The 11582-nt window shown below is 47.7% G+C and overlaps 1 protein-coding gene across 1 annotated transcript; it reads right to left on the reverse strand.

The window, feature by feature from the left end:
- Window positions 1-148: 148 nt before the first annotated feature.
- Window positions 149-9963, reverse strand: wdfy2 (WD repeat and FYVE domain containing 2). Its single transcript, XM_056435741.1, has 12 exons — window positions 9719-9963; window positions 8628-8695; window positions 6198-6271; window positions 5417-5471; window positions 5185-5335; window positions 4807-4919; window positions 4600-4726; window positions 4414-4519; window positions 3525-3626; window positions 2844-2974; window positions 2096-2204; window positions 149-1475 (listed from the first exon to the last, which is right to left on the reverse strand). Exons 1-12 carry the CDS (start codon window positions 9853-9855, stop codon window positions 1446-1448), a joined length of 1203 nt encoding a protein of 400 aa, XP_056291716.1. The 5' UTR covers window positions 9856-9963; the 3' UTR covers window positions 149-1445.
- Between the last annotated feature and the right edge of the window lie 1619 nt (window positions 9964-11582).

Below are 11582 nucleotides of genomic sequence, written 5' to 3' on the forward strand. Positions count from 1 at the left end.
ATTTGTTAATTATTGATATTTACTTGTGATTCGGTTGAGCCACAGAATCTAAAGATGATTTTGTATTTTGTTACTTTTGGAACAAAAAGCTCTTTGAAGTCAAGAAAAAACGTTTCTCACGGTGATTGTTGAACGTAAAACACACGAGTCATGCTCACATCACTGTTTATTATTTGCAGTTATTTCCATATTCACAAACAAAAGGTGATCAAAGGCGAGTCAGCAGAGCTCCTGATTGGTCGAGGAGGTGAACCACTGGCCTCAGTTCATTTGACGGCTTTAGACACAATACCACAGGCTTTTATTTTGAAAAAACTGACGTTTTAGATTTCAAAAACTGCCCCATGCGTTTAAACGTAGTCTGCAAAAAACAAACATGACAAGATATGATTTGATAATGTATGATATGTAGTTAGAGAACAAATGTTTCCTGTTTAAGACGATTGTAGTAAAGTTCTCACAGTAAACGGATCTTTAACGTCTTCATGTGGGAAACATGATTTAATATAAAGATCAAACTTCTTTGGGTAATAATCAGGAAATATACAACAATTATCCAGTAATAATTTATACTTAGCGTCTGATCATTAAAGCACAATCATAATCACAAACACTTCCTGTTGACTCCAGTGCCACAACAAAACAACAATGACGAGGACCAGCATGCACTCTGTTTCACAACCACCGCCACACTCTGGGGTCTAACTGCTCTTTAGAAACCTTGTGGACCACCAGTACCATGACCCGGTACCATGCACCAGTACCATGACCCGGGTACCATGCACCAGTACCATGACCCGGGTACCATGACCCGGTACCATGACCCGGTAGGCTACCATGCACCAGTACCATGACCCGGGTACCATGCACCAGTACCATGACCCGGTACCATGCACCAGTACCATGACCCGGTACCATGCACCAGTACCATGACCCGGTACCATGCACCAGTACCATGACCCGGGTACCATGCTCTAGGAACATGACCCTGTACCATGACCCGGGTAACATGCACCAGTACCATGACCCGGTACCATGATCTAGGAACATGACTCGGTTTCAGTCCAAGCGCGAGGGCATTTAAAGGGACAGTAGGGACGTTGTGGTGGTATGAGGTTCTCCTTCCACAGCAGAACGCTGCTGTGCTCCATCTGTTGTAGTACAACTGTGTACAAGTACCTCAGACTACTTCTACACGTCACTGCTGTCCCTTGAAGGAGCCGTCAATCAGCTCATGAGCTCCCCCTACAGGAGAGACCTGCAACTGCGTCTAGGCAGGAATGCATGAAAATTAAGTAAATAAGGAGTCGATTCCCCGTGAAGTCGGGTTCCTCCTCCTGAGGAGATCCACGAGACCCCGTCCTGCAGAGACCCCGTCCTGCAGAGTCCTGGCTGGTGAGCGGCGCTGGGTGTCGATGGGTGGACCCGTCCTGGTCTCTGGTGGCTCAGGAGACCACGGGACTCATGTCCCACAGCTGAGGACAGGGACACCACCAGCATGAAGATGAGGTAATGATGCTTGTTTAGTAGTAGAAGTATTATTATTACGGTTACTGATTTTTAAAATGAGTTTGGTTTTAGAATCACTTCAGTTTTTTTTCTATTATTAGGACGAATTCTGCAAAATAAAGGAAACTTTTGGAACGGCATCGATTATAAACACTTAAAAATAAAGTCACTGAACCTCAAGGACCAAAACGTCCCCATTAAAACAATCATTGATTCTTATATATATATATATATATTTCTATTAAATATATACACATACAATATATATATATACAGTATATATATAATATATAAATATATATTTTATTATATATATATTTGTATATTCTAGAGCTCCGACCGGAACCTTTAAAAAATATTTTCAACAAATTTCAAAGCAAACTTTTTTTAAAGTGTAGCACGACTTCGTTAAATAAAATATTAAATACATTTTAATCCAGTCTAGTTTGGCTTTGTGTCAAAATCTGGTGTAAAAATAATTAATTTGCAGCTTGAACTCATGAAGCCATTTGGTAAGCAGAACGAGGTCCACAGACGCGGTCCGGATCAGCGCCGGTCCCTGGGCGGTTCTGACCCGGCCACTGACCTTGATGACCTTGTCGGCCCCGGAGGTGAGCAGGCTCCCGGTGGTGGGCTCGTAGTGCATGTGCACCACGCTGTGCTTGCTGTCGTGGAAGGTGACCGTCGGGGCTCGGCTGCGAGACACGGGAAGAGAGCGCCGGTTACCGTGGCGGCGGCTCGGCGTGACCACAGAGGGCGCCGAGCGCCGGTTACCGTGGCGGCGGCTCGGCATGACCACAGGGGGCGCCGAGCGCCGGTTACCGTGGCGGCGGCTCAGCGTGACCACAGGGGGCGCCGAGCGCCGGTTACCGTGGCGGCGGCTCGGCGTGACCACAGGGGGCGCCGAGCGCCGGTTACCGTGGCGGCGGCTCGGCGTGACCACAGGGGGCGCCGAGCGCCGGTTACCGTGGCGGCGGCTCAGTGTGGCCACAGGGGGGGGCGCCGTTACCGTGGCGGCGGCTCAGTGTGACCACAGGGGGCGCCGAGCGCCGGTTACCGTGGCGGCGGCTCGGCGTGACCACAGGGGGCGCCGAGCGCCGGTTACCGTGGCGGCGGCTCAGTGTGACCACAGGGGGCGCCGAGCGCCGGTTACCGTGGCGGCGGCTCGGCGTGACCACAGGGGGCGCCGAGCGCCGGTTACCGTGGCGGCGGCTCAGTGTGACCACAGGGGGCGCCGGTTACCGTGGCGGCGGCTCAGTGTGACCACAGGGGGCGCCGAGCGCCGGTTACCGTGGCGGCGGCTCGGCGTGACCACAGGGGGTGCCGGTACTCACTCCTCGTCGCTGATGGACTCGTGGCAGCTGTCGCAGACGCGCACCTCGAACTCGAAGCCCATGAGCGGAATGGTGGAGCGGCGGGACGAACACTTCCCGCACACGGCCTGGCCGCACTTCCTGCAGTGATGCTGGGGAACACAGGAGGATGGTGTCGCTTAGCAACCAGGGGTGTAGCTTAGCAACCAGTGGTGTCGCTTAGCAACCAGGGGTGTAGCTTAGCAACCAGTGGTGGGCCGACATGGTCTCCAGCCTTTGAGGATCCACGTCAGGACCAACACGTCTCACAGGGAGTCCACCTGGACTACAACTATCAAACCATCAATTCAAATATCCATCCAAGGCTAGAGTAGAGGAGGAAGGAGGCTAGAGAAGAGTAGAGGAGGAGGAAGGAGGCTAGAGAAGAGTGGAGGAGGAAGGAGGCTAGAGAAGAGTAGAGGAGGAAGGAGGCTACAGTTGAGTAGAGGTGGAGGAAGGAGGCTAGAGGAGAGGAGGCTAGAGGAGAGGAGGCTAGAGGAGAGGAGGCTAGAGTAAAGGAGGCTAGAGGAGAGGAGGCTAGAGGAGGCGAGAGGAGAGTAGGCTAGAGGAGAGGAGGCTAGAGGAGAGGAGGCTAGAGGAGGCTAGAGGAGAGGAGGCTAGAGGAGGCTAGAGGAGAGGAGGCTAGAGGAGAGGAGGCTTCACCTGTCGCAGGCCGATCTTCTTGCTGTCCCACATCTGTTTGAAGTTCCAGAAGAACGGCTGCTCACACTTCTGACACGAGTCGCTGTCCAGCCACTCTGGAGTCTGCAGAGCGGTCAGACACAGAGGAGATGTGGAACCCTGTGGAACCTTTAGGAACTGTGTGGAACCGGATGTGACACTACCGTCCAGCAGGAGGGTCATGTGACCTGGAACAAACCCTCAAGGAGTCTTCACTTCTCTGTAGCGAGATGATGATAATCTCACGTTTAGTTCCCCGTTAGCGGTGCTGCTAACGTGACTAGCTCTCCTCTCTCCTCTGATTGGTTGTTCACAAAGTCACATGTTCCACTGGAGGAGAACACTTTATTACCTTCGCATTGAAAATGCCGGAAGGTTATGTTTTGATCGCCGTGTATTTATTTATTTATTTGTATGCGTGTTATTCGCAAAACTCAAAAAGTATTGAACCGAATCGCATGAAATTTGGTGGGATGATTGTTTATTATCCGGGGACCAGTTGATTAGATTTTGGGATCGATCGGGTCAAAGGTCAAGGTCAAAGGTCATGAACAGGTCAAATCTTCTTGAATCACATGGAATTTGGTGGGATGATTGGTTATTATCCGGGGACCATTTGATTAGATTTTGGGATCAATCGGGTCAAAGGTCAAGGTCATGGAAAGGTCAAAATCTTTTTTTTACCATAGCACGATACATTTTTGTCCAATTGGCAACTAATGCCAAAATGTTCATAATTCAATGCCCAATCTTGTGATATGCGAAGGTATGCGCTCTACCGAGTGCCCGTTCTAGTTTACTCTGTGATGGTTAACAATAATCTGAGTCATCATTAGTACAAACGGGTCTAGTTATCTCCTCCTCCTCCCACCTCTTGTCTCGTTACATCCATGTTCCAGATGACGATCCCTCCGTCGGAGCTGCAGGAGATCAGCTGACGAGTGTGTGAGGCGTAGCACAGGCCCTGAACTTTATCACTGCACACACACACACACGAGAGGCGTTCAGGGTGCACGGTAAGAGGCGTTCAGGGTGCACGGCGTCTCTGGGTTCCTACTTGTGTCCCTGCAGCTCGATGGCGGTGCCTTTGCGGCCCCCGATGTCCCACATAATGATGGAGTGGTCCGAGCTGCCAGAGAACAGAACCCTCTGGACCGGGTCCCAGCACAGCGCCGTCACATTACCTGGACACACACACACACACACACACACACGGCAGTTTTAGAAGCAACTTCTATCTTTAAATCTAAGTGTGTGTGTGTACCTGTGTGTCCCTTGAAAGTGGTGACCAGGCTGCAGCTCTCCTGCTCCAGCTTCAGGATGGTCACCTGACCCGACTGGTCTCCTACGAAGGCGTGTCTGGTCTCCACGTCAAATCTGAGACCGGATTAAGGTCCAAGAAGGCCTGAGACCCCCTGAGACCGCCTGAGACCCACCAAGACCGCCTGAGACCGCCTCCTGTTAGCAGTCAAAGCTAGCTGGTGGCTACTCTCAGCTGCTCTTAAAATAGACTGCTGCCACAATAATAAGCCGGAGATTGGTCGTCACAGTTTGGAGCACCAGAGGCACCCCCCCCCCCCTCCACTGGACTCCCTCCAGCAGGAAGCTGAGCTGGCTCCCGGTCTAAAGGAGGAGAGGATACTGCAGGCCGGACACCCAGGCCGCGGTGCGGTACGTTCCCAGCTGCCGGCCGCTCTCCGAGCAGAGCCAGTTGAAGTTCTTGTCCTGGCCGGTGCTCAGAAGCCACTCCATCTCCAACACGAAGAGCACCACGGAGACCCGGCCCTGGTGGGCTACACACACACACACACACACCTTAAAAAAGGAGTCACTATTGGTTGGATCCCAGTTGTTTGTCACACACTGTGCCTCACCCTGGAAGGTGTTGGTCGGGGTCATCTTGTTGTAGTCTTCTGACAGGAGGAACTCCTGTAAGACAGCAAGTGGACACAAATGTTTTATGAAGGATGTTTTTGCTTTTATTTTATTGTCTCCTCCACTAAGTTACAGGAGGACGCTTAGTCGTCTCCTTTAGACTCTTGAAGATTCACCAGAGGGGCGTTCACTGACCTGTTTTATATACATATACACACATATATATGTATATATAAATGCTAACATCTCTTCAGCTTCAACACTATATGACCTCTGACCAGGAACACTGACTTCCTGTATGGGAACAGGAAGAGATAAAACGCTGAGTCATGTCTGAGTCCGGGACTCGTTCCTTGCAGGACTCGTTTTGAAGTGGGGGACTTCCTCCTGCAAGAAGATCAACAATTTCCACATTTCTAAAAATGTAAATGACTCCAGTAGAAACAGCTGCAGGCCCGTGTGCATGTGTATGTAGATCATTATATACATGATATTTAATAATATATATCATGTATATAATGATCTACATGTATGCCGGCCGGTGAAGCAGAGGTTTTGAGTTTGTTCTGACATTTAAATGTTCTTTTCTGAGGCGGTCTGACTTTGTGTCGAGACAACTTGTTCCAAAACAAACACCTCGCTCTGGAAACCATCCAACAAGAAGGAGGAACCAGAGAGAGAGAAACCAGGAGGAGGACTCGACTCCGGGGGCCACAAGAAGACCCCGTCTCAAGAAGGAAGACACACACACACACACACACACACACACAGTTGACTCACACAGATGCTCCCGGTGTCCATGCCCAGGGAGAGCCTCCTGGTCTCCGGGTTGAAGGCCATGCAGGAGCTGGGCGCTGCAACACAAACAGGGAGCAGGTGAGACAGCTGCAGGTGAGACAGCTCCATGCAGCAGGTGAGACAGCTCCATGCAGCAGGTGAGACAGCTCCATGCAGCAGGTGAGACAGCTCCATGCAGCAGGTGAGACAGCTCCATGCAGCAGGTGAGACAGCTCCATGCAGCAGGTGAGACAGCTCCATGCAGCAGGTGAGACAGCTCCATGCAGCAGGTGAGACAGCTCCATGCAGCAGGTGAGACAGCTCCATGCTGCAGGTGAGACAGCTCCATGCAGCAGGTGAGACAGCTCCATGCAGCAGGTGAGACAGCTCCATGCTGCAGGTGAGACAGCTCCATGCAGCAGGTGAGACAGCTCCATGCAGCAGGTGAGACAGCTCCATGCTGCAGGTGAGACAGCTCCATGCAGCAGGTGAGACAGCTCCATGCAGCAGGTGAGACAGCTCCATGCTGCAGGTGAGACAGCTCCATGCAGCAGGTGAGACAGCTCCATGCTGCAGGTGAGACAGCTCCATGCAGCAGGTGAGACAGCTCCATGCTGCAGGTGAGACAGCTCCATGCAGCAGGTGAGACAGCTCCATGCAGCAGGTGAGACAGCTCCATGCTGCAGGTGAGACAGCTCCATGCAGCAGGTGAGACAGCTCCATGCAGCAGGTGAGACAGCTCCATGCTGCAGGTGAGACAGCTCCATGCAGCAGGTGAGACAGCTCCATGCTGCAGGTGAGACAGCTCCATGCAGCAGGTGAGACAGCTCCATGCAGCAGGTGAGACAGCTCCATGCAGCATTCAAACAGGACTAATAGAGACTGATGCTGATGTTTGAAGGGTCGTCTCTTTCTGACTTAATGTGACGAAATAACCTCAAGAGTCAACAGAGCTGCAGGAAGGAGCCAGAGATGTTTCTCAAAGTTCAAACTCCAAAGTTCAAAGTTGTTGTAGTTCATGTTAGTCTGTAGAGGAGCTCCACCACAGAGGGGCGTTCACTGACCTGTTTTGTCCATCAGACATCTAAACGCTGACGTCACTTCAGCTGGTGTTAAACACAGACCTTGATCTACAACATGAGGTCATGTGACGTGGTGGAGCTCCTCTACAGCATGAGGTCATGTGACGTGGTGGAGCTCCTCTACAACATGAGGTCATGTGACGTGGTGGAGCTCCTCTACAACATGAGGTCATGTGACGTGGTGGAGCTCCTCTACAACATGAGGTCATGTGACGTGGTGGAGCTCCTCTACAACATGAGGTCATGTGACGTGGTGGAGCTCCTCTACAACATGAGGTCATGTGACGTGGTGGAGCTCCTCTACAGCATGAGGTCATGTGACGTGGTGGAGCTCCTCTACAACATGAGGTCATGTGACGTGGTGGAGCTCCTCTACAACATGAGGTCATGTGACGTGGTGGAGCTCCTCTACAACATGAGGTCATGTGACGTGGTGGAGCTCCTCTACAACATGAGGTCATGTGACGTGGTGGAGCTCCTCTTGAACATGAGGTCATGTGACGTGGTGGAGCTCTCTACATGAGGTCATGTGACGTGGTGAGCTCTACAACATGAGGTCATGATGTGGAGCTCCTCAACATGAGGTCATGTGATGGTGGAGCTCCTCTAAGATGAGGTCATGATGATGTGGTGTAGATGATGTAGATGATATAGATTGTGTAGATGATATAGATGGTGTAGATGATATAGATGATGTAGATGATATAGATGATGTAGATGATATAGATGGTGTAGATGATGTAGATGGTGTAGATGATATAGATGGTGTAGATGGTGTAGATGATGTAGATGATGTAGATGGTGTAGATGATATAGATGGTGTAGATGGTGTAGATGATATAGATGTAGATGGTGTAGATGATGTAGATGATGTAGATGATATAGATGGTGTAGATGATGTAGATGGTATAGATGGTATAGATGATATAGATGATGTAGATGATGTAGATGGTGTAGATGATGTAGATGGTGTAGATGATGTAGATGATATAGATGATGTAGATGATGTAGATGATGTAGATGATGTAGATGATATAGATGATGTAGATGATATAGATGATGTAGATGATATAGATGGTGTAGATGATGTAGATGATGTAGATGATGTAGATGATATAGATGGTGTAGATGATATAGATGATATAGATGGTGTAGATGATGTAGATGGTATAGATGGTATAGATGGTGTAGATGGTGTAGATGATGTAGATGGTGTAGATGATGTAGATGGTGTAGATGATGTAGATGGTGTAGATGGTGTAGATGATGTAGATGATGTAGATGGTGTAGATGGTGTAGATGGTGTAGATGATGCAGATGAGAGACCTGTGAAGTGAGCCTGGGTACTTACTGGGCAGCGTGTGGTAGACGCTGGGCCAGTACTGACCGCTGTCCCTCTTCAGCCAAACCCGAATCGTCCTGTTGGGGAAACCAGAATGTTCTTAGAGCCTTCATGATGTCAGAAAACACACATAACGTCTATTTCACTGCACTCTCTCTCCTGACCACCAGGGGGCGACTCCTCTGGTTGTATAGAAGTCTATGCTTCATGTGTTAAAGCTGCATTCTCTCTCCTGACCACCAGGGGGCTCCTCTGGTTGTATAGAAGTATATGCTTAATGTGTTAAAGCTGCATCCTCTCTCCTGACCACCAGGGGGCGACTCCTCTGGTTGTATAGAAGTCTATGCTTAATGTGTTAAAGCTGCATCATCTCTCCTGACCACCAGGGGGCGACTCCTCTGGTTGTATAGAAGTCTATGCTTCATGTGTTAAAGCTGCATCCTCTCCTGACCACCAGGGGGCGACTCCTCTGGTTGTATAGAAGTCTATGCTTCATGTGTTAAAGCTGCATCCTCTCTCCTGACCACCAGGGGGCGACTCCTCTGGTTGTATAGAAGTCTATGCTTCATGTGTTAAAGCTGCATCCTCTCTCCTGACCACCAGGGGGCGACTCCTCTGGTTGTATAGAAGTCTATGCGTTGTATAGTATGGAGGACTTAAAATTACTTAAGTATAAATAAATAAATGCATGAATAAATAAATACAGGAATAAATAAATAAATACAGGAATGAATAAATATAAGTTAGAACTCAACGGGACATCATTAAATAAATGTATTTCTACATTTCTGTATTTGTTCATTTATTTATATCTCTATTTATGTGTCCACACGTATTTGTTCATTTATTTATGCGTGACATTTACGTGATATATATATATCTTATATATCATTATGATGTACATACTGTATATATATATATTCTGCATATATGTATATATATTTGCTATACACAGCAAATATATATACATATATGCAGAATATATATACAGTATATACACATCACTGATATGCTCGCGGGGCTCGGTTCCTGGGGCTTGGCTCGGCTCGCGGGGTTCGGTTCGGCTCGCGGGGCTCGGCTGGCGGGGCTCGGCTCGCTACCTGTCCTCCGACACGCTGATGACTCCGTCCTCTTTGGGGATGATCACCGCGGCGCTCACGACGTCCTGGAACGCCTCGATCTTGCTCAGCAGACCCGGCTTCCGGGCCTGCGGCCGGGGCTGGACTTCGGCCGCCATGAGTCGCTGGTCGAGCTCCAACCTCCCGTCCACATCACCCGCTTCTCCCCCGGTCCGACGGCACAGCTACGGCGCTGCTAGCAGGTTGTCAGCCGTGTTGTGACGGCCGAGTCAGCTGACATCACACGCCCCGCCCACACAAGACAAAGCGCTTCCGGTCTGCAAACTAAGACTTCCGGTTGAACGGTTTGCCGTTACGTTTTCATAATAAATGCGTCGTCTCTTTATGATGAATACGGATGTGTCACTTTTATTCCCGTTATAATGTGATTATATATTAGTTTGGCTGCTCTTTTTTCTTTTTCATCCAGCTAATGATTGTAATTTTTTTTTAGAAAAACTAAACATCGACTTTTAGCAACATTCTAACATTTGCCGTTCCCAAAAAAATAAAAATAAATATATATAAACAAATATAATTTATATTGATTTGAAGGAATACTACACATGTTTATTGTGCATTTTTCATTAATTATTAGTCACTTTAAACGATACGACTTTGAAACATATTATCTATTTTTTAAATTTAAAAAATGTATATGTATATTTTCAAATGAATTTGGATGAATTCATTATTTAAATGTGTAAGTTAAGTATAATATTTGTTTTTCAATTAAACACTAGGGCTGTCAATCGATTAAAAAAATTAACTAATTAATCGCACATTTTGAAATTGCGATTAATTAATCGCGATTAATCGCGCTTAAAAGTGTTTTCCTTATTTTTAAAGACAAAACTTCACACAGAGCTGTGTTTTCAAAGAGGCTCCTACATATACAGTGCCAGCGAGGTATTTAATATCGTGGATGATAAATTGTTTCTTCAGTGAAACATCAGATTAGTTTAAAAAAAAGAAGTATATTGAGACCCCATTGGTCCTGTCATCTTTAACATTGAGCAGCAGAACCAGTGGCCTTGGTAACTGACTGACATTCAAATATGTCACGTGACCCTCTGGAGGCTGGGGGCATTTTATACATTTTACACAAACATGTAAATTCACCTTTTAAAGGCTTTTGCATGTGACACACCCCCACGTGTTATACATCAAACATTCCAGAACAATCTCAGCTCTATTCAATGAGGCTCAGTTGTCCTGGTGCCGTGTTCTCTGCTCTCTGACTGACAGGCTGCTAATGAGCCTTACCTGTGAGGTGGGAGGTCCTTTGTGATTTACTGAGTGTTCATTGGGTTTTTTTCCCTGAAATGTTGACAGACAAACGGATTGACCAATCACGTTGAAGGTTTCGTGTGACGAGTTCTTTCCGCGCCGCGTCCCCCGACACGTCGCCCCTCCGTTCATGTGTCTCAGAGGGGGAGACGGGAGGAAGGAGGAGCAGGAGGAAACCCGACTGATTCATCCACGAGTTAAACTGATTTCTGCTCCTTATTTTCGCGGAGAAATGATTGTTTTAAAAACGGAAACAGTGTCAAACCGTACTGCCGCGGTTTAAAAAAAAAAAAAAAAAAAATGCGTTAACGCGGCCAAATTAATCGCATAGATTAACGTGTTAACGCTGACAGCCCTATTAAACACATATTTACCAAAATACATATATATTTTTTTTGGTGGTAAATATGTGTTTAATTTAATTATTTTTTAAATAAAGAACATTTATATATATATATATATATATATATATATAAATGTTCTAAAGATTTAGTTAAGTGTAACTTTCAGCAAAGAGAAAGCAGCTTAATTTTATGTTGAAAGCAAACAGAAGGAA

The sequence above is a fragment of the Pseudoliparis swirei genome, chromosome 2 (assembly GCF_029220125.1).
Source record: "Pseudoliparis swirei isolate HS2019 ecotype Mariana Trench chromosome 2, NWPU_hadal_v1, whole genome shotgun sequence".
NCBI lineage: Eukaryota > Metazoa > Chordata > Actinopteri > Perciformes > Liparidae > Pseudoliparis > Pseudoliparis swirei.

Coding starts and splice junctions, on each gene's coding strand:
- wdfy2 (XM_056435741.1), bottom strand. CDS start 9,855: ATGGCGGCCGAAGTCCAGCCCCGGCCGCAGGCCCGGAAGCCGGGTCTG. Junction 4,920..5,184: donor GCCTGGGTGTCCGGCCTGCA/GTATCCTCTCCT, acceptor ATCCGGTCTCAG/ATTTGACGTGGAGACCAGAC. Junction 4,727..4,806: donor CACTTTCAAGGGACACACAG/GTACACACACAC, acceptor GTGTGTGTCCAG/GTAATGTGACGGCGCTGTGC.